Below are 23,566 nucleotides of genomic sequence, written 5' to 3' on the forward strand. Positions count from 1 at the left end.
TAATGTCTTCTTTGAATTTCTACTTTTAAAAGTACTTTCACAAGATTTCTCTGGTGCTTCTCATTCAGCTTGATATTAATTATCAGTGACATGTACAGGCAGTCATGAGGCCCTTTGAGAATGTAGCAACCAGCATGTATTTGATCTTTATCAGAACTATGTAGGCTATAGGTCAGCCTTTTGGGCTAAAGGTGAATACTTTCCTGCTTCTATCCCTCATCCCTATGTAACAGAGTAACAATACTTCTGACTCGATTTTCAATGGCTGCCTAGTATCTAATGTAGGCATGCACCCTAATGTTCAGTTCCTTATTGACGGAAATGCAGGATATTTTCATTTTTCACCAGGCAAACCACACTGGGGTGAACCTTCCTATGTGTGCACCTTTCAACCCTACAAGTATCCTTTCACTACTTGAGAAAACTGTGGCTGTTTGTTCCTAGCAGGAAGCAGTGAAATCCAAGGATTTGTCTTCTAGCTAAACCTAGTGTATCTCTGTCCTTGAGAGTCAGCACAGCTGTGCTTGAGTTTTTAGTATCATCCGTGTGCCGAAGAAATCTGATGTTGTTTGGTTCCTTTGGGTGAATATAAGGGCCTTGTCCTAGCTATCCAAGGCCAAGTGGAGGTAATAGAAAATGCTAGGGACTGAATTGCTTTCCTGCCAAATTCAAAAGTTGGAGCCCTAATCCTGATGTGATGACTGCACTGCAGATAAGATCTTTAGGAGGTCATTTAGATTAAATGAGGTTATAAGGGTGATGCCCTATTCAGATAGGACTGTGGCCTTATAAGAAGAGGAAGAGAGAGAGAGATCACTGTCTTTTCCTCTGCCATGTAAGCACACAGTGAGAATTGGCCATCTGTAAGCCAGGAAGAGAGCTCTCACCAGAACCCAGCCATGGTGGCACCCTGATCTTGAAGTTCCAGCCTCCAGAACCATAAGAACATAAACTTCTGTCATTTAAGCCACCCAGTCCAAGGTACTTTGTTATGGCAGCCTAAAGTAAGACAGCAGAGTATTTAATCAAAACTCTTTTGATGACAGGTAACAGAAACTCAATTTGAATTAGGAAACGAAGTATTGTATTCTTCCTAGAGGGAACTCTAGGAAGGGTTGAACAACCCAAACAAGAATAGGTATTGGTCAGACTTCAAGCTGTATTACAAAGCTCTGATCATTAAGACAGTACGGTACTGGCACAAGAACAGACACTCAGATCAATGGAACAGAATAGAGAACCCAGAAATGGACCCACAAACATATGGCCAACCAATCTTTGACAAAGCAGGAAAGAATATCCAATGGAGTAAAGACAGTATCTTCAGCAAGTGGTGTTGGGAAAACTGGACAGCAACATGCAGAGAAACGAACCTGGACCACTTTCTTACACCATACACAAAATGGATGAAAGACAAAAATGTAAGACAGGAAGTCATCAAAATCCTAGAGGAGAAAGCAGGCAAAAACCTCTTTGACCTTGGCTGCAGCAACTTCTTACTCAACACGTCTCCAGAGGCAAGGGAAACAAAAGCAAAAATGAACTATTGGGACCTCATCAAAATATAAAGCTTCTGCACGACAAAGGAAACAATCAGCAAAACTAAAAGGCAACCAACGGAACGGGAGAAGATATTCGCAAATGACACATCAGATAAAGGGTTAGTATCCAAAATCTATAAAGAACTTATCAAACTCAACACCCAAAAAACAAATAATCCGGTGAAGAAATGGGCAAAAGACATGAATAGACACTTCTCCAAAGAAGACATTCAGATGGCCAACTGACAATGAAAAAATGCTCAACATCACTCATCATCAAAACCACAATGAGATATCACCTCACACCTGTCAGAATGGCTAACGTTAACAACTCAGGCAACAACAGATGTTGCCGAGGATGTAGAGAAGAAGGATCTCTTTTGCACGGCTGGTGGGAATGCAAACTGGTGCAGCTACTCTAGAAAACAGTATGGAGGTTCCTCAAAAAATAAAAAATAGAACTACCCTATGACCTAGCAATTGCACTACTAGGTATTTATCCAAGGGATACAGGTATGCTGTTTTGAAGGGGCATATGCACCTGAATGTTTATAGCAGCACTATCAACAGTAGCCAAGGTAAGGAAAGAACCCAAATGTCCAATGATGGATGAACGGATAAAGAAGATATGGTATATATACACAATGGAGTATTACTCTGCAATCAAAAAGAATGAAATCTTGCCATTTGCAAGTACATGGATGGAACTAGAGGGTATTATGCTAAGCGAAATTAGTCAGAAAAAGACAAAAATCATATGACTTCACTCATATGAGGACTTTAAGATACAAAACCAGATGAACATAAGGGAAGGGAAGCAAAAAATAATATAAAAACAGGGAGGGGGACAAAAACATAAACAGACTCATAAATATGGAGAACAAACAGACGGTCACTGGAGGGGTTGTGGGAGGGCGGATGGGCTAAATGGTAAGGGGCATTAAGGAATCTACTCCTGAAGTCATTGTTGCACTATATGCTAACTTAGATGTAAATTTAAAAAAATAATAAAAATTTTTAAAAAATTAAAAAAAGAATAGGTATCCGTATTGGGGGTAAGCTATTGACTCTGCCATGCTGCTGTTATGGAAACTGGTCTGGATCACACAGCAGACGAATCAAGCAGCACTCCAAGGTCTTGGAAGGCAGGAGGTTTATTTTCCACCGGAGGGCTCAGAGGAAATAACTCTCCAGAGGTCTGAGTCCCAAGCATAAGCAGAGGGGACAATATATAGTCTGTTTGGGTGCAGTAAGTGGTGTGGGAAGAAAAACCCGGAAGGGGAGTCTTCAGGCAGGAACTGGTATTCCCCTATCAGTCCTGTCGGCCATCTTATAACAGGTTTTCCCCTATCACTGCTTTTGCAACTTATCCCCAAAGTGCCGTGGCTCATTTCACCCTGGGGCTTGGAGTAGGGGTCGGGGGATGAGAGAAGGAATTACGGAGAACTGTGTGGGGCCATGAGCTATGCTTAATGTAACCTGAAGTTCACCACAAGTCAGAAGTACCACACCATGGCAGACCTAAGCTTTTATGGAAGTTCCCCACGGCAGCACCTGCCTGGAGCTGGAGAGGAACTTATTTATTGAAGTATGATATTCAACCTTTGGGTAAGCTCACCACTAGTGAGTAAAAGAAACACCCTCTCTTTCTTCTTTCCTACAGAAAAACATTCTTTCTTAAATAGAATATATTTCTTGTTTTACAGAAGGAAGAAGTGGGGACCTTTTTGTTGGGAGTGGGGTCGGGCACATTAAACTTTGCACCAGAATTCAATGTTCCTAGCGTGGCCATTGTGCCTTAGGACAAAAGTCATCATAGAGCTTTTGGTATTTCAAATATCTTTCTTTCTTTCTTTCTTTCTTTCTTTCTTTCTTTCTTTCTTTCTTTCTTTCTTTCTTTCTTTCTTTCTTTTTTTAAAGATTTTAAGTAATCTCTACACTCAACATGGGGCTGGAACTTACAACCCCGAGATCAAGAGCCACATGCTCTACCAACTGAGCCAGCCAGGCACCCCAGGTATTTAAAACGTTTCTAAAATTTTCTTTCAGATTTATTATTCTCACAGTATTTGACCCTTCTGGAGCATTTGATGGCTGCTTCAGAGATGATCCCTTTGCAGTACATGCTCCTGATTCCCCATCTTCCCCTCTGGCTACTCCTTCCTAGCTTCCGCTTCCTTGCTAATCCCTTAGTGTTTATCTGCAAGGCCCTGCCTCCATCCCTCTTCTCTCTAGCTCATCTCAACCATTTCCTTGTCTTCACCCCCCACCAGTATATACTGATGACTCTCAACTCTGGATCTTCAACCAGTCCCTGGCTTCAGCCTCACACCTGCTATGGTCTTCCGGCCTTGGCCCTTTCACAAACACCTCCATGCTCAACATAGCTAAGACTAAACTCACCGTCTTCACCCTTGCACCCCTCCCCACTGCCACCAAAGCTGTTTCTTCTGGGTTCCATACTCAGAAGCCTTGTTTCTCTTCCTTATCATCATGCCCTACAGCTCAATCACCATATCAAAATTCTTCTTCCTGACTTCATCTTGAATATCCATATCTCCATCAGCACTGCTGTGTCACTCTAGGGCCCCACCACATCTCACCAGGGGTATTAAAAATTCCTTTATTTCTGTCCTTCCCACAACCTCCCCCGCCCCTCCCTAAGGCCATTTAGTGTTGCAACTAGATTGATTTTTCTGAGTAAAGTGCTAAGAGACAGGCTTAAAACCTTTAGTATATACCCACTATATGTTAGACAATGGTTTGAGGACACAGAGTAGGACACTATGTGTGTGTGTGTTTGGGGGGGTGGGGGATGGTTGGTTGGTTTTTGCAAATGTTGGCCAAACATCTACATGGCATTTAAAAAATTTTAGTCACAAAACTTTTAAAAAATGTTTATTTTTGAGACAGAGAGCACAGGGAAGGGACAGAGAGAGAGAGAGAGAGAGAAAGAGAGTCAGAGGATCTGAAGCAGGCTCTGCGCTGACAGCAGAGAGCCGGATACTGGGCTCAAACTCATGAAGCACAAGATCACGACCTGAGCTGAAGTTGGATGCTTCACCAACAGAACCACCCAGGCGCCCCTCACAAAGCTTTTTATTTATTTATTTATTTTTAAAATTTTTTTTTTCAACGTTTTTTATTTATTTTTGGGACAGAGAGAGACAGAGCATGAACGGGGGAGGGGCAGAGAGAGGGAGACACAGAATCGGAAACAGGCTCCAGGCTCCGAGCCATCAGCCCAGAGCCTGACGCGGGGCTCGAACTCACGGACCGCGAGATCGTGACCTGGCTGAAGTCGGACGCTTAACCGACTACGCCACCCAGGCGCCCCTCACAAAGCTTTTTAAAATAATGATTTTATTGAAATAGAATTCACATACCATAACATTCATCTTAAAGATGTATTAAATGGTTTTTAGTATATTCACAAAGTTGTGCAACCATCATCACTGTCTAATTCCAGAATATTCCATCTCTCTCCACTTTCTCTCTCCCTGGCAACCACTAATCTATTTTCTGTCTCCAGAGATTTGCCTGTTCTTATATTTCAAATTAATGAAACCTTATAACATGTGGCCTTTTCTGGGGGGGGGGAGGGGGTGGGTCTGGCTGCTTTCTTTAGTATGTTGTTGAGGTTTATCAACTTGTAGCATGTATCAGCACTTCATTCCTTTATTTTTGTAACTAATTGACGCGAGTTGATTTTCTCGCAGTTCTGAAGACTGAAAGTCCGAGATCAACATGTTGGTGGATTAAGTTCTCCTGAGGTCATTCTCTTTGACCTGCAGTCGGTACTTCCTTCCTTTAATATTTAATATTCCATCATCCAGATACATCACATTTTGTTTATCCGTTTCTGTTTTATGTTTTTTTCACATTTTGGCTATTAACAAAAAATGCTGCTATGAACATTCATCCAAGGCTGCGGGCTCATATGGTAACTCTGTTTAACCTTTTGAAGAATAGCGATTGTTTTCCAAAGCAGCTGCACCATTTTACAGTCCTACAACCCTATACATTTACAATTTACAATCTACAATCCTACAATGGTGTACGGGTTTCAGTCTTTCCACACCCTACCAACACTCAATGTCTTTTTTTTTAATTTTAGCCATTCTGCTGAGTGTGCAGTGGTATCTCATTACGGTTTTAATTTGCATTTCCCTGATGATTAAGGCTGTGGAGCATAGTTGCATGTTAATTTGCATATCTTCTTTGAGGAAATATCTGTTCCAATCCTTTGCCTATTTGAAAAACTGAATTGTCTTTTCATTGTTGAACTCTGAGTGCTGAACTGGATGCTAATCCTTTAGATGTTTGCAAAATTTTTCTTTCATTTTGTGCAGTCAGATGTTCTACCCCTGAGGTATACCCCTTTTCTTTCATTTTGTGGATTGTCATTTCACTTTCTTAATGATGTCCTTTGACACACAGGTTTTTAGTGTTGATTAAGTCCAATTTATCTTTATTTTTGTTGTTGTACTTTTGTTATTGTATCTAAGAAACTGTTGCCTAATCCAAGATCATGAAGATATAGTCCTATTTTCTTCCAAGAGTTTTATAGTTTTAATTAATTAATTAATTAATTATTGTATATGTGCAAGGTAGGTCCAATGTCATTTTTTTAGCTTGTGAATGTTTACAGAACTCAAAAAAATTTGTTCTTTTAATGTTTATTTATTTTAGAGAGAGAGAGAGTGTATGTTGGGGAGGGGCAGAGAGAGAGGGAGACACAGAATCTGAAGCAGGCTCCAGGCTCCAGGCTCTGAGCTGTCAGCACACAGCCCAACGCGGGGCTCAAACCCACGAACTATGAGATCATGACCTGAGCTGAAGTCTGGTGCTTAACCGACTGAGCCACCCAGGTGCCCCCAGAACTTTTATTGTTCTCAATTGTATTGAATTGCTTGTCTTTCTTTGCAATTAGACTGTAAACTCCATGAGGGCAGACACCAAAATGGCCTTATTCAATTTTTTCTTTTTCTTTTTTAAATTTTTTTAGAGAGAGCATGAGCAGGGGAGAGGTGCAAAGGGAGAGGAAGAGGATCTCAAGTAGGCTCCATGCTCAGTGTGGAACCTGACACGGGGCTGGGATCATAATTTGAGCCAAAATCAAGAGTGGGGCACTCAACCCACAGGGCCATCCAGATGTCCTTAAATTTTTTCTTAATGAATGGGTGAGTTAGGTAGCCTTAATATCGTTTCTTTTCTTTTGTGTGAAATTATATCAATTCTGTGCATTAACACAGTTTTCATTATGATGTTTTCTGTTCTAATCTGTTGACAATAACAATTCAGAAATTAATTCACAAGATAATAGGAATTGTATTATTTAACAGGCTTTGAGGTAGTGAAACTGATTTGGATTCAAATCCTGACTTTCATTTAGGAACTGTGTAACCTTGGGCAAAGTACATTACCTACCTAGTCTACAAAATGGGGATTTAGTTGATATAGTTGTTAAAAGCATCAAATCAGACCTTTTAACTACAGTGCTTAACACACTGTAAGCATTCATCAGATAGTGGCATTTATTATTGCAAAGGACTAGCAGCAATGTTGGGTAATCCTTTTACATACTACCTTATGTCCAAAATTTCTTCAGAGAACAGATTCCAAGAATCCTATTTTCTTTTGTGAATTGAGAATTGTTACACCGCTGATTTTTGATTCGGAAAGCAAGGCATACACAAAAATTCAATTCAATATGGAAATGACCCTAAAGATGTATGCAAATAAATACTCTGGAGTTCAGCATCCTGGCAATTGAATGAAATATCCTTTTTGGTGAGAACTTGGTGGAAAGGGGGGCTGAACAGGGATTGAAGGCATTTTGGATTCATCTCAATGTGGCACATATTTCAGTTTTGTACATTATTTGATTACGTGTCTGTCTCATCCACTAGAATCAGTACAGAAACCCCGTCTTTAGTCATCTTTGCACTTCCAGTCCGGTGGACATTGCTGGGATAGTTGAATTGAGGCGCCTTGTCCACGGGCATAGAGAAATCCGAAAGAGGTTGGAAAGACCTCGGATCCGCTGCCAAGCAGGGATGCGCGGCTCAGGTGTGGAACACACATCGGTCCTATTGCTCCAGTCGTGCGCGAGTAATCGAGACACCCGCTACCGACTGCCGCTTCCCGGCTCCTGGCCTGGCAGGGCCACTTCCGGGAGGGGGCGGGGAGACAGGAGGAGGCGTGCCGGGAAGGAGGCCGTTTGCGCCGCATCAGGCGGAAGTGTACCAAAGGTATCGGTGCTGCGGCTTCCGGTCCGGGTTAACGCGGCTTAGGTACGCTGCGTGGTTTGTGTCGCGCCGGGACAGACTTTTGAGGACAAGTCGGTGGGTAAAGAGGCGAGCACGGCGGCTGAAATTAGAAGTCTGGCGTCTAGGGGGAAGATAAGAAAAAAGGCCAGGAACCCGAATACAATCTAACCTCTGTTTCCGAGGGGGCAACTTCCACGGGAACTCCTCTGCCCTGGTAACGGCCAAAGAGGAGATGGCGCCAGTCAGGGAGCGGCCGTGGCCGACACAGTGAGGAAGCCTGAAGGCGGAGCAACCGGAGAACCCTCGGGAGAACCGCCAGAGCCGTCGCTGCCGCTACCACTGCCACCACCATGGAAGGGGCAAAGCCGACTTTGCAGCTCGTGTACCAGGCAGTGCAGGCGCTTTACCACGACCCAGATCCTAGCGGAAAGGAGCGCGCCTCGTTTTGGCTTGGGGAGCTGCAGCGTTCGGTGAGGGGCCCAGAGAGAGGCCGTTCTGCGCCGCGGGGCAAGGGCGGGGTGGGACCTAGGCTCGAACTGGAGCCTGAGCCGGGCGGTTGGCCTCGTGTGATGCTCCTTAGGGAGGAGCAGCTCTGCCGCGGGGTGGGGCTGCGAAGCTACATTTACGCCGCTTTTCGGAAACTAGTCGCAGCTGGTCGGTCGCGGACTGGCCCTTTCCCCACCCCGTAGAATCTGATTTGTAGGTCCTGTACTCGCTCTTGGCATCGATTTGGTCCTGTTTAAGTTTTAAGCTCGCTACATGCTTCTTCAGTTCTGCTTTTCCGTTTAGTCTTTCAACTGAATCCAATACCAGTCTTTCTCCATCTTCCACTTAGGGATGCTTTTTTTATCCGTCTCTTCTCGGTGTACCAGTGTAGCACCTGGCAGTTCCTTCGTAGCTTTCAGTCGTAGCTTTCACCTCACTGTTCCTTGCTGATTTTTCACTCTAGTTTGAGTCTATTATTCTCGAAACTTCTCAGGTTTCTAGATTCTTATACACGTGAATTTCCGCCGTGTTTTCGAGTGCAATGTGATGTGAAGGGAAAAAATATCAATTCTGGTTTCAGAAGATCTTTCCAGTTCACATTTTGCTGCCTATTTGGTCTCTAACCTTGTTTTTTCTCTGACTTTAGATTCTTTATCACAGCTGCCTTGATTATTCCATATGATTGTGTGAACATGCAGTGAGGGGTTTAATTTCAACCTATTATACTTACTGTATTTCTGCATTCTTTGATTCACATGTCTTATCCTTCCTCTAATTTTTATATTCACATTTTCTGTGCTTTATGCTTTATTTCTGTGTGTGTGTTGTGTTAGAGAGAGAGTGTGTGTGTATACTTAATGATTTTGCTGACTCTACCTTTCTTATTTTTGCATTTTATATTCCCAAGCATATTTTTAAAATTCTTCCCTTTGTTTAAAAAACTTGTAACTGGTACTTAGAGGTGCTCTGCCCTCTTAAGTGAGCCTCTGGGTTTCAGGTGCATAGTATTTAAAATTTCTCAACTTTGGCTTTAAATGTTACATTAAAAAATTTGGGACCTCAAGTTCTGGATAACCTCATGGGAAGATAAAGGAATTAGACTCACTGTAGACTACACAAGAAAATCACTCATATATGGTCTTATTTAGTGTTTAGTTTTTGGGGAGTCACAAGTCTCATACACCATACCAAAAGTCATCTCTTCCCTACTAAACCTGCTTATTGTTGTGTGTATTTTAAATAATGAGTGCTTACCCTATATTAGAAATTGTGCTAGGGGATGGTATATGGAAATGATCCAGACAAAAATGTCTGCCACATAGATTTGTGGTGATTGAGTTAATATGTACAAAGAGCTTAGAAAAACTCTTGGAACCTAGAGCTTAAAGTATGTTAGTAATTAGGGGCGTCTGGGTGGCTCAGTCTGTTAAGCATCCTGACTTCCGCCCAGGTTATGATCCCGCATCGGGCTCTGTGTTGACAGCTTGGAGCCTGGAGCCTGCTTTAGATTATGTGTCTCCCTCTGTCTCTGTCCCTCCCCTGCTTGCACTCTGTCTCCCAAAAATAAATAAAATATTTAAAAAAAATTTTTTTAAGTTAGTAAATATTATTTAAATGGTAGTCACTATTCTTACTTTCCGCTATGCTCTGTTACAACCTTACGTTATCATCATTATTGCTATTTGCAGTAAGGGCCCCAACTGGAAAAGATGGCAAGCTTGAAATGGAGTAATTCAAAAAGGGTTTATTTTATAAAAGTATTGTTTCCAAAGATGTTGGTATAATGTGGCAATAGTGTAGTAACCTGTTGCCAAATTGTTAACATCTCTAGGCCAGAAAGAGTAGGAGAAGAGTGGTTACTTGAACTATTAAGGAAACTATGGAGTTGGCTGCCTTGAGAGGAATGGCAGTTGAAGGGACACAATCATCATGAGGTGATTTTTTCAGGGAGGGGGCTGGAGGAATAAATGTCTTGACCTTATTCTCCTAACCTCCTGGGATTCTTCTTTGGGCAAACCCAACCAGAAGTTAGGGGATGCAAGAACCTGTTGATACAGTCCATAGAGATCAGCATACTGAGGCAAAAAGCATGGTAGGCGAGGGTAGAAGAATAGAACTGGGAAACGTCTAGCACAGTCCCACATTATCATTTTTAGGCATCTGGATTCACAACACAGCTAACATTTTAGCTCCTTAATTCCTTTACCTCTTTTTCTCAACCATGTGGTCATATTGTCACATCTTGGATCTTGTCATTACTAAGAAGTCACCAACCTCTCAAGTCACTAACTCAGCCACATGGTCACGCAGTCAAACCCTGGATCTTGTCATTATTAAAAAGTTACCACCCTGAGTCCCTGGCCGATTCCGTTGGTAGAGCATGTGGCTCTTGATCTTGGGATGGTGAGTTCAAGACCTATGTTGTATGTAGAACTTAACATGTAAAAGAAAAAAAAAGTCACCAGTCCCCCCCACATCACTAACTCAGACATTTGCTCTGATCACAACCCACTCTTCCAGTTTGTTGGCTTAAGGATTTAAGTAATCTCATATAATTTTATTTTTTGAAATCTATATTTTTAAAACTTAAAATTTAAAAATTTTTAAAACTTTAAAAAGTTATAAAATGGAAACTTTACAAGAAAAAGGCCTAGGATGTAAAAGAGAAGTTATGTGTAGACTTTCCTCTATGAAAGATGAGGATTTGGGCTCCCTCTACTTTCTCTTCCATTGTATCTAACATAGTTTTGGTTAAATAAATACACATTGTGCACCATGTAGCATGTGTACTGTGGTAATGTTTCCCTTTTTGTGCAACTTTTTTTTTTTTTCCTCCTGGTGATAGTCCTTACCTTTTCTTTCTTTCACATTTGCTTCATTTTCTGTGTATCTGCAATAATTTGTCCGAAATTCTATGTTAGTATGTAAATATCCTCTTAGTATGTTCAAATTGGTAATCTGTTTCCTTTTTTAGTGGAAGGAAACCTCTTCTGAGAGCTCTCTCTCTCCTCCAATCTGGCCTTGTTGTTCTCCAAGTCTGTTGCATAATTATTGTCCTGGGATCTCTTTAACACTCTTAGGGAATTCCCTTCTCTTTCTTGTGTTGGATGGATGCACTGAATCCTGGATCCCATGATCTTTTCTTGGAATACTCCCTCATTTGATGGGTAATTGAGAACCTTCACTCCTTCTTTCTTGTTGTATTTCTGTTGGTCTTTTTTCTTGGACCACTTTTATCCTGAGATCAAGCCTCTGGATATAAATGAGGCTGTTGGTGGCAGGTGAAAGAATGAGCCAGGGATGGATCTTACCACTAAGTATGTTGGCTTTAATTTAACTGGTTTTCAGTATGATATTCCTGTCCTTAGGTGAGTCTACTAAGAGTCCACAGTCCCTCTGCATCAGTCTTTGCAAAGTAACTCTTGAGTCTTCTGTGATGGTGGGAGGATAGTAGCCTTGCCACTGTGTTAGGGAGAAAATCTTGGTCTAACTGCTTATGCAGATTTTGAACCCACTTTGTTTTTTGTTCCACCTGTGCGTCTGCCTTCAGATGTGCCTGGTACTTGTAATTCCTGAGCCTGATTAGGATTTTGCAACATGAATCATTTTGCTCCTTGGCTTCCCCATTTTCATCCTGTCCTTCCTCTGAAAAAGTTTCAACTTTTTCAGACCTGCTAAGACAATTAACTCCTCCATTAGCTTTCTAGTTTTGTTTTGTTTATCAATCAAATGATTGATTAACAATCAATGGACAAATCCATTTTTGTCCTTGTAGCATTACCCCCACCCTCTTTAAAATAATCTGTTTACACTGATTTTAATGGATTTTTGGAAGGGACCTATGGGCAAACAGATGTGTTCAGTCAACTTAATAATGTTAAACAAATCCCTGCATTAGTTCTTGAATTTCATCAAAACCGTATTCAGTTGACTGGCTCCTACTTTTTCTTTATTAGGTCTTGTCTTTACTTCTTTCTAATTTGGATTACAGGGTCTATCATTCTAGTCATTTTCTTAAATATACTATAATATCAATTCTTCACTTCTCATTTTTGGTAAAACTTTAGCATAGTTGTAATCAACTGCTTCTCCCTTTTCCTGTCAGCTCTAGGTGCTCTGCATCTCATTTTCTGAATTCTTAGGAACCTTGATCTTTTGGTTACCCTCTCACTTGCATCTTCGTTCAGACTCCCTCTTTACTGGGCCCTTCCCATCAGCATTCATACAGCTGTAATATTTCCAATAGTAAGCAAATGGTTTTGAGGGGGTGGTGGTAGAGAATGCTACCTTTGTCCAATTTTGTGATTTCTTTGATTCTTTTACTACGTCTATGCTGTTACTCTTTCCCAATCTTGTCTTATTTTATTTTACTTATTTTTTTAAGATTTTATTTTATTTTATTTTTTAAGTAATGTCCACACCCATGATGGGGCTTGAATTTACAACTCCAAAATCAAGAGTCACATGCTCTACCAACCGAGCCAGCCAGGCACCCTCGCAATCTTGTCTTCAAATGAAGAAACTAACCTATCTTTTCAAACCCCAGCCTAAATTCTTTCTCCTTGAAGTCTTTTTTTTTTTTTTAAGTGTTTTTTTTTTTTTTTTAAGTTTATTTTGAGAGAGGGTGGAGTGTGTGGGGAGGCACACTGTCCGCACAGAGCCCGATGTGGGGGCTTGAACTCAGGAATCATGAGATCAGGACCTGAGCCGAAACCAAGCATTGGACACTTAACCGACTGAGTCACCCAGGTGTCTCCCCACCTTTTATTTTTTTGAGGGACAGAGAACATGCACCCACATGCATAGGGGAGGGCCAGGGGGAGAGAGAATTTTAAGCAAGCCTCTTTGCTCAGTGTGGAGCCCAACACAGAGCTTGATCTCATGACCCTGAGATCATGACCTCAACCAAAATCAACAGTCAGACACTTACCTGACTGAGCCACCCAGGTGCCCGATTTTCCTTGAAGTCTTAGTTGATTCTCTTCAACTGGAAATCATTTCTGCCTCCACTGAGCACCTAGAGCACTTTATCTAATTACATTTATAATCTGTATAATTTTCTTTACCTTTTGGAAATCTGTTTTCTTCTCCCTGCTAGACTGTAGAATTGTTTATATGATACAGTTGAGGAAATAACTTTTTTTTTAACATTTATTCATTAAAAAAAATTTTTTTTAATGTTTATTTTATTTTATTTATTTATTTGAGAGAGAGAAAGAGCATTAGTTGGGGAGGGTCAGACTGAGAGGGAGACACAGAATCTGAATGAAGCAGGCTCCAGGCTCTGAGCTGTCAGCACAGAGCCTGACATGGGGCTCGAACTTAAGAACCGTGAGATCTGAGCTGAGGTCAGATGCTTAACCGACTGAGCCATCCAGGTGCCCCAAATGTTTACTCATTTTTGAGAGACAGAGAGAGAGTGTGAGCAGGGGAGGGGCAGAGAGAGAAGGAAACACAGAATCTGAAGCAGGCCCCAGGCTCTGAGCTGTCAGCACAGAACCAGATGTGGGGCTTGAACTCATGGAGTGTGAGATCATGACCTGAGCCGAAGTCGGAAGCTTAACCGACTGAGCCACTCAGGCTCCCCAGTTGAGGGAATAACTTAATGGTTATTAAGTAAGCAGTGATCAAGATGACTGACAGACAGATTCTTAAAAATGTGTGTTGAATGAATAGCTGCTTGTAGGCATCTCCAAAGGGATAGTTGGATATCTGAAATTTGTCTTTATGAATTTCATTTATTTTTGCTGCCTCTCTACCATACCTATGGGTAATTGAAAATAAACATTATTATTCAGTGTCCTATGATGCTCTGCTTTCAGTCTTTAAATTCCTTTATTTAAAAAACAAATTTATCTTTGTGAGATAAATTTGTATCACCCTCATTTATTAATTGTTATTTATTTATTTCTTAAATATTTATTTGGAGAGAGAGTGTGGTTGGGACAGGAGTGGCAGAGAGGGAATCCAGAGCAGGCTCCAGGCTGTCAGTGCAGAGCCTGTTGTGGGGCTCCATCTCATGAACTGAGAGGTCATGACCTGAGCCAAAATCAAGAGTGGGACGCTCAACCAACTGAGCCACCCAGGTGCCCCTCCAGTGTATTTTTTTTTTTTAATTTTTTTTTCAACGTTTTTTATTTATTTTTGGGACAGAGAGAGACAGAGCATGAACAGGGGAGGGGCAGAGAGAGAGGGAGACACAGAATCGGAAACAGGCTCCAGGCTCCGAGCCATCAGCCCAGAGCCTGACGCGGGGCTCGAACTCACAGACCGCGAGATCGTGACCTGGCTGAAGTCGGACGCTTAACCAACTGTGCCACCCAGGCGCCCCAGCTCCAGTGTATTTTTAAAAAGGTTATTTTGAGACAGATTTTAAAGGAAGCCTATCTTATCAGTGAACTGTTCTGAACACTTTGTTTACCTCTGGTAACCCAAATCAGTAGACAGTGTAGAAAGCAATGGAAGGAAAGACCATCTCTTTATATGGCTAATGAATGATGCTATGCATTTGTTTTAAGTTTGTAATTTAGATTATAGACTACTTTTACAAATACAATCTGTGGGTCAGAGGTTACCTCAAAAATTTTAGTCTGGAAACTGAAAAGGAATGACGAAATCATAAAAAGGATAAGTCAAATCATGCTCTGATGGACTATGTTGACATTGTCATGTTTGGTTTATCACATATCCTTGGGAATTTTCTTCTACATATCATATCAGGAAAGTCAGGGATCATGGAATTTCAGTTTCAAATTTCTTAGTTTTCGTTTTTGGAATTTGTTGATTGTTTAGCCTAGTTCAAAAAACCAGTGTTTTGGTTTTCCTTTTAGCAGTTGCAGTTATTGAGCTGACATCTAAAAATCTGGGTTTTTTTTTTTTTAATGCTTTTGTTCTCATCCTCCAATTAAGTGACTCTTGTAACATGCTTTTGAAAGAAAAACCTTCTAGAAAAGAGAAAATGTTCATCTACAAATTCTGTGGATCAGTAAATTCAATGAACATAGGACTACTCTCTGCCTTGCCTTGCTGGAAACTAGAAAAACATAAATGATAAAAACTAGAGACCTTTATTCCAGAGTTGACCAATCTGGCTGTGTCATCTAATATGGTAGCCATTAGCCAGATGGCTATTGTGGCTACTTAAATTAAAATTAAATAAAAGTTAAAATCAGTTCCTTATTTGCCACATTCCAAGTCTTGGACCTTGCAGATATAGACATTTCATGTCTTTGGTGTACTGGAGCCTGTGAATGAGCATTTGTGATGGTATTTATGTTGGCATGGTAGTCTGTTATCTGGTGGCATTCGTCCGTGTTTGCATTAGTTTAATTTTTGTCTTCCCAGGCCTTGCACTAGAGTTGGTGGTGTGATTCAGGATGTAAAATTATCAGGGCAGTGCTGTATATTCTAATTATAACACAGGTTTCTTCCAAAGCTTTCCAGATATTCCTTCAGCATTTTTTTTTTTTTCACGTTGTTTGCACTGATGTTTATAAGGGAAATGGAAAATAGATAGCATAGATTTTTTTTATTGTAAAATATTCATAGCATAAATAACCATTTTTAAGTATAAAGTTTGGTGGCATTAAGTACTTTCCTGTTGTGCAGCTGTTACCACCACCCATCTCTAGAACTTTTCATCTTCCTAGACTAAAACTCTATCTATAAACTGTAATTCTCCTTTCCCTCTTAACTCCAGCCCCTGGCAACACCATTCTTTTTGTCTCCATGAATTCGACTATTTCAGGTACCTTATATAAGTAGAATCTTACACTGTTGTACTTTTTGTTTTGTTTATTTCACTTCACATAATATCTTTAATGTTCTGGTTGTAGGTTGTGTCAGTTTCATTCCTTTTTTCAGATTGCAGTGAAATATACGTAACATAAGATCCACTGTTTAACCATTTTATTTATTTATTAAAAAAAATTTTTTTTGACATTTTATTTTTGAGAGAGACAGGGCATGAATGGGGGAGGAGCAGAGAGAGAGAGAGGGAGACACAGAATCCAAAGCAGGCTCCAGGCTCTGAGCTGTCAACACAGAGCCCGATGCGCGGCTTGAGCTCATAAGCTGTGAGATCATGACCTAAACCGAAGTCGGATGCCCAACCGACTGACCCACCCAGGCGCCCCTACCGTTTAACCATTTTAAAGTGTACAGTTCAGTGGGTTTAAGTATATTAATGTTGTGCATCCATCACCAACATCCATCTCTAGACTTTCCTCTTGTAAAACTGAAACTCTGGTTATTAAAGTTAACTGCCAATTTTCCCCTCCCTCCACCCCTAGCTTCTAGCAACCTGCTTTCTGTCTCTGAATTTCACTACTGTAGGTACTTCATATGAATGGAATCATACAGTATTTGAACTTTTGTGACTGACTTACTCACTTAGCATAGTGTCCTCAGGGTTCATCCATGGTGTATCATGTGTCAGAATTTCATCCTCTTTTAAGTTTGTATAATAATGTATCATCCTCTTTTAAGACTGTATAATAACGTATGTACCACATTTTGTTTATCCACTTATCTATCCATGAAAACTGGGTTGCTTCCACCTTTTGGCTATTGCGAGTGGGTTTGTTTGTTTGTTTGTTTGTTTGTTTGTTTGTTTTTGAGGAACCGCCATACTGTTTTCCAGATATTATAGAATTTTAAGCTCTGTTGAATTTATAAGCATTTAATTCGTAGGAAGTTGAGATTGCTCAGATTATCACTCCTGTATTTTTCTAGCTTGCACTCAGGTACTGAAATACTACCAGAGTGTTTTACTGCTGTACAAGTGAAGTCTCAGAAGCTTTATTTGTCTTTAATTGGAAATTCATAGTGTGGCTAAAGGGGATAATTTTGTAGTGTTTGACGTGCAGAACTCCTTAAAAGTACTGACTTAGGGGCACCTGGGTGGCTCAGTCAAGCGTCGGACTTTGGCTCAGGTCATGATCTTGAGGTTTGTGGGTTTGAGCCCCGCGCCTCGTCAGGCTCTGTGCTGACAAGTCAGAGCCTGGAGCCTGCTTCAGATTCTGTGTCTCCCCTCTCTTTCTGCCCCTCCCTCACTCGTGCTCTCTCTCTCTCAAAAATAATAAATAAACATAAAAAAAGAGAAAAGTCACTTAAAAATACTGACTTAATTTTCCTTTCTTGTAGAGCTTCTAAAATGACAATATTATGAAACATATATTATTTTCCTTTGGTGAGAAATTTTCTGTTAATGGAGTTTACATTGTTTTTTTACCTATTTTTTTTCCTCAAGCCCATAGCCCATTTCTTTTCAGTTTTTCCTCTGTGTTCATCGTTTCCTTGTATTTTGTCTCAGCCATAGTATAATCCTATTTAAGTAGCCCCCAAACAGAAGAATATACTTGGAATGAGACCTGAAAATATACATGTTTTTTATATAAGGATTCAGAGTTTTTTAACACTCCAGTGCATTTTTTTTAAACAGTACTTTAAGCTAGACATTTCATATTCCTATAAGTTTGAAAAAGTTGAATCTTAAGCACGTTGTTAACATATATTGCTTAATATGTCTGATGATATTCTCATTCTTCTGGTTTAGATGAGTTGTTATAAAACTTGTTCAGATGGGCAGCAATAGGGACCAGCGATAAAAGGAAATACACTTTTTCTATTTTTGGCTTTCAGGAAGTACTGACAGCGGCTTTGCTTCAAATGGTTTCAAGCTTGGCATTTTCTACTTTTAATGTAGGGCTGCCTGGTATAATTAGTAAGGCCCACAGCAAGGTGATTACCAATGCATACTTCGGTCACTCCCAACCCAAGGTGATTTTATGGATCCAGATTTATCTTTTTTCAGGGCCATTCTTGAAGTTAAATTTCACATACATAGGTTATTAAGGATTTTAAAGTTGGATAGGGATTTTTTACTCTTGTCATGAAAACATCTCGGCAAGATTTCTCAGTACAATATTATACATGACTGACAGCCACAGTAGCACAAATTTGAGCCAAGTTTCATTTGGCAGAGTTTATTACGACTGAGGATTGTTTGAAAATGCTTGTCCCAGAAACACGGGGATATCATCCGAAATGGAGGAGACCACAGGGTGCAGTCTTGTCATTTGATCTTACGGATTCCTTTCATTGAAATCAAGATGGAACAGTGCATATGGGTGCTAGTCTAAAAGCTGACTTAAAAGTGGGTATTTCTTATGGAATTTGAATAGCTTATGTTTTTGTTTGTTTGTTTTTGTTGTTTTTTGCTTATGATTTTTTAAAGAATTATTTTTAGCTTGGAATCTCTTCCCTCCCATAAGAGAAATAATATCTCCCTTTTAATTATTTACTCAGTCATTATAGAGATGGCTGTCAAAATGTAAGTTGGCTGAATTTGTCTCTAAATGAGCCTTTTTGCTTCTAGAAAAGTTATTTATGCACACAAGAGTATTCTGTGGGTCTGGGAGCTTGCTAGGGGCTTTATATGACTATTTTTCATTTACACTCCTTTTGGAGCTGGGGGTTGTGTACTCATCACTGCTGTGATGAAGGTATTAGCTAAGTTCATTTCATCATGGGTTTTGCATTTCAGGCCGTCTTACAAAACAAGTTATTTTGAAAAATATAATTTTTAGGTAGTAATCTTTTTAGCCCATAGTTTGAGTTTTTCATAATACCCCCTTCAAACCATTTTCTTTCCCTGCTGTCTTAGAAAACCATCAGAAGGTATCTTGTGACAGACCCAGCAGTTTGTCCTAAATTTGTAAAATTCTCATAAAAGATTAGGTACAAAAACTTAAGATAGTTGACCGAATTAAAAAGTTATTTTCTCTGTTTCAGGTAAATTAGACTTATTCTTTTTTTTACCTGTCTCACGAGAATGATTTTTTTTTTCTTGATCTGGGAAATTCTGGTTTTCTAGCTCTATGCCACATTGCTATAGGACATGTGCCTAAAATGTGTTCTTTGATAGGTTTTTTTGTTTTTGTTTTGTTCTTTTCACTCTACTCTTAGTCTCCCCCTCCCTCAATATACTGTAAATCTTTAAAAGTCTTTATTTAATAAATATATTATTCACTAATTGAAATGCTTAAAAAAGTACAGCAACCTGACACTTATGTTACTTTTCAAATTTCACTGAAATATTTGTATTTACAGAATTTCATTTTCCATTTGCCAGGGCTCTTCTGTCCTCAGTGAAGTATTTTAAGTAATTCTGCTTAATTTGAGGAGTTTTTTGTAGGATTAACTAGCAGCTCTAATCCACTTCTAATTCTTGGCAGCTAAGGAATCCTTAGGCTTCCATCTGGGTGTGTGCTTGCATTGTTGACCGCCCGCCAGCTCAGTGGTTTAGGTGGATTCTCGGCAGTTTTAGAACTGTTGGTATAGAAGTGAGTCTTGGAGCAACAGAGCATCATTAAAGAAAGGAAAGGGCAAGTACTATTAGGATCTGCTGTGAAGCGTAATGAAAGACTTAGAGTATGTTAGTGAAAGGATTGCTGGGCCATGGCCTGCTTCATTCATATTCATCACATAGTCATGGAAATATCTTTGAAAAGACTGATACACAGGCCTGTTCTGCTACTGCTATGTGAAATGGAAGATTGGAATTAGATGCTTAAATGGAAAATGTTCTCTTGTTGCAGCCTCTTTGAAATGTGCTGCTGGTGGGAGCTGCAGCTTCCTCCTGCTGACTCTGAGCCCCAGGCTTCGGTTGAGATGGTCCTTTCAGAAATGTGGAGCTTAGTCCAAGCCTGGATTTCAGTGGGTAGCACCTGGCATCTGTGGCTAGAAAGTCCCATGAAGTGTAAGTGCTTTATTCTCTCCTTGTCAAGAATCCCTTTTCCTTCCTTCCTTCCTTCCTTCTCTTCCTTCTTCAGCCTTAGCAGAGGGGAAGTACAATGAGCAGTGCACTATAGTGTCTAGGATATCAGGATTTAGATGCATTTTCTTTATGATTCAGTGACCAAAACAAGATTACTTGTTTGGGGATGCCGACAATGCTGAAACTCCTAGAATTCAAAAGAAAGTGATAAATTATGACCCCTTAATCTATAGTACTGACAGTATCATCCCAGGTAATTTTTCATTGATAGTTTACTTAGTAGCCATGATATTTAAGTTTGCCAGGTTTCTTTAGAGGTTACTCTTGTATTTTATTCTTATTCCAAAAGACAAATAGTTGAAAAGAGAGGCACATTTGACCAGTGGGTGAAGCAACTTGACGATAAGAGTGGTTGAAATGAGAAGACAACTCTTTTGCTTTGGTTCTACCAGATGTATTTGCACAAAGAGCAATTTGGGAATTTTTTGAAGACCAGTTTCTCATAGAAGTGTCCTAGGAAATTCATATAGTTGCCATCTATATTTTAGTTAAAAAACAAAAAAAACCCCAAGATAATTACATAATGAACATGAAAAGATATAAGTTTTATATTTGATTTAGTTGCTTCAGTACTGTTCTCTTTTTTCCTATTTCAGAAATACTGGTAATATTTTAAAGTACACTCATTCCAGAAGACTCCCATTTTAGGGAGATTTTAAGGTTCTCTTCACTGACGTTTTTCTGAAAATTCTAAATCTTCAGATTTTAGCTAGGAAATTATTGAGCTTCTTTTCATTGCTAAAACAAAATATATGTTTAAAACAAAACAAAACCAAGGCTCCATCTGGGCAAGGCAAGTGAAGTTTTACAAGTGAAGATTCTGAATGAAAAACATCTCATCCTCTCAGGGTCTTTGTTTTCTTTATCTGTAAAGAACTGATTTGCTTGTTCTCTGTTGCTCTCTTTCTAAACATTTTGGATTCTGTTCTTAGAGCTGACTGCCCATCCAGTAAGTATCTAGCTACCTAGTAAAAGGATGGGCTTTTTCATTTGGGAAAACAAAGAGGTGTTAAGGACTTAGGAGATGATGGTGTTGTGTCGTTTCACTTTATATTTAAAAATTTAATACATACTTTATTTAAAGTACCTCTTAGGGCCAGAGGATTCTGAGAGATGTAGATACAGTTAAGGTCTTTCTTTACCTTTGAAGAGCTTACAGCCTATTAGAAAAGATGAACGGTGGCCTAAGTAATTACAGTACAAAGTTCTACAGTTGAGCTGTTACAGAGCCAATGTAAATGGATTTCTGCCTCCAGTGTTTTTTCCTTATCTCTGTGTTTCAGGAGTTTGAATGTGATGTGTTCAGTGTTTATTTGTGTGGGGGAACAGGGGACGGGAATGTTCTCTGTTGCCCCAGTGTACCATAGTCTTAGTTGCAGTGCTGCCGTTTTCAGTGGTGGGTTGTCTCAGTGATCCTGGCCTCACCTGTGGAAGTCTGTCTCTGCCTTGCATCTGGCAGGTCTTGTGCAGGATACATTTTTTTGCCCCTCCCTCAGTCGTAGGAGACCTCCACGGTTCTGCATCAGGTATAGGTCTTAGCCTGTGCCCTGAGGGTGACAGGATTTGCTGTCCCCACGGAGTCTGAGGCGTTTGTTCAGTAGGGGAGGGGGAGGGTCTATCTAGTCAGCTTTTTGTGCCTTTTCTGCGGCTAAGGCTGTTCCTGTCCAGGATTATCCTGCCAAAGGAGTTCTCACCGGTCTTTTGCCCTACTGCCCAGTCTGTTCTGAGTTTCTGGGAGAGGTCTGTGCAGAGGAGCCTGTAGGTGGTTGTGACCCTTGTGCCTGTGAGCCCTAGGGATTTTGTATGTTCACATTAGCCCACACTCAGCATTCATCAATTTGTTCATAATTTTAGCAGAATTTTTATTACTTGGTTATCTGGTGCCCTGAGTGTTTTCCTCATATGTTCTGCCACAGATGATTCAGTGCTTGCCTCCTGTCTCCTTGGAGAGGTCTGTCTTTAGATTTCAGTCTACTTGGTTGCCTTGGGATCTCAGCTTTCTGATGCATTTTAAGAAAAGTTATTTTGTAGTTTATTTGCTTTCGTTTACTGTTAACGCAAAAGCAGTGTTCTTTCTGACTTTCTACTTCTTACATGGGTATAGAACTCCTCTCCGGTATTTGTATTCATATGTTTTAAGCCTCACAAGATGATATGCTTTATATAGTCAGTGTCCATAAAGATTTACTCTCATACTTAACCTTTCCCCTTACTTTTCATTTCTTCTATTTCCATGTTTACATCCAGAATTATTTTCCTATTCAATGAAGAACACCCTTTAGTATTTTCTTCTTTTTGGGTCTTTTGGTTATAAACTGTCTTTATTTTTTTAAAAAAATTAATTTATTTTAGTTATTTAGTAAGTAAGAAAGGAAGCAAGCAAATAAGCGATTAAGCAATAGGCCCAACATCAGGCTTAAATTCACAACCTGGAGATCAAGAATCACATGCTTTACCAACTGAGTCAGTCAGGCTCCCCTTTTATCTTAATTTTGTTGCATTTTGGAGTTTTTTGCTGGGTACAGAATAACTGATGGGCGGTTATTTTCTTTCAGTACTTTGAAGATACTTGATTCCCATTGTTTATGTTGATAAGTCAGTTATCAGTCTAATTGTTCTTTTAAAGGTAATACATCTTTTTTTCTGCCCTTTAGATTTTCCTCTTTGGCTTTTTAGGAGTGTTAAGACGTGCATAGGTCTGGTTTTTCTGTCATTAGGGTTTATAGAGCTTCTTAAGTCTGTGGGTTGGTGTCTCTGTCACTTTGGAAATTTCTTAGCCATTATCTTTAGTACTTCTGCCCCATTTTTTCTTTTCCTTCTAGGATTTCAATTATATGTATGTTAAACTTTTTCACTGTCACTCGGATTCTTCCCATTTTTTACTGTTCATCTTTTTTGACTTTGTGCTTCCGTCTCGTTATTTTCTCTTGATCTATTTCTAGCATAGTAATCTTTTCTTCAGTTCTCTGATTGCTATTTTAACCCTTCCATTTGGTTTTTAATTTTGGTTACTGTATTTTTCAGTTTTAGAATTTCTTTTTTTTTTTTTATGTTTATTTATTTTTGAGAGAGAGAGAGAGAGAGAGAGCGCGCGAGCAGGGGAGGGGTAGAGAGAGAGGGAGACACAGAATCCAAAGCAGCTCCAGGCTCTCAGCCATCAGCACAGAGCCCTACCTGGGGCTCAAACTCATAAACCGTGAGATCATGACCTGAGCCGAAGTTGGAAGCTTAACTGACTGAGCCACCTAGGTTCCCCTATTTGATTATTTTTTATAGATTTCATTTCTTTTTTTTTTAATTTTTTTTTTTCAACATTTTTTATTTATTTTTGGGACAGAGAGAGACAGAGCATGAACGGGGGAGGGGCAGAGAGAGAGGGAGACACAGAATCGGAAACAGGCTCCAGGCTCCGAGCCATCGGCCCAGAG

The 23,566-nt window shown here is 40.0% G+C and overlaps 1 protein-coding gene across 2 annotated transcripts in view; it reads left to right on the forward strand.

Annotated features, from left to right (window-relative positions):
* The first annotated feature begins 7,804 nt into the window (after window positions 1-7,804).
* The window catches only part of TNPO3 (transportin 3), a 79,880-nt gene continuing 64,118 nt past the window's right edge, over window positions 7,805-23,566 (forward strand). The window contains exons 1-2 of one of the 2 annotated variants that reach the window (XM_058724331.1): window positions 8,159-8,283; window positions 19,900-20,060. Coding sequence is in view for 1 of the 2 variants with exons in the window: in XM_058724330.1 (XP_058580313.1) it covers window positions 8,164-8,283 (120 nt within the window). In the remaining variant the exon portion in view is untranslated. Of the gene's footprint in view, window positions 8,284-19,899; window positions 20,061-23,566 lie in introns of both variants that reach the window. The other variant, XM_058724330.1, reaches the window with a different exon arrangement.

This window comes from Neofelis nebulosa, chromosome 4, assembly GCF_028018385.1.
Source record: "Neofelis nebulosa isolate mNeoNeb1 chromosome 4, mNeoNeb1.pri, whole genome shotgun sequence".
Taxonomy (NCBI): Eukaryota; Metazoa; Chordata; class Mammalia; order Carnivora; family Felidae; genus Neofelis; species Neofelis nebulosa.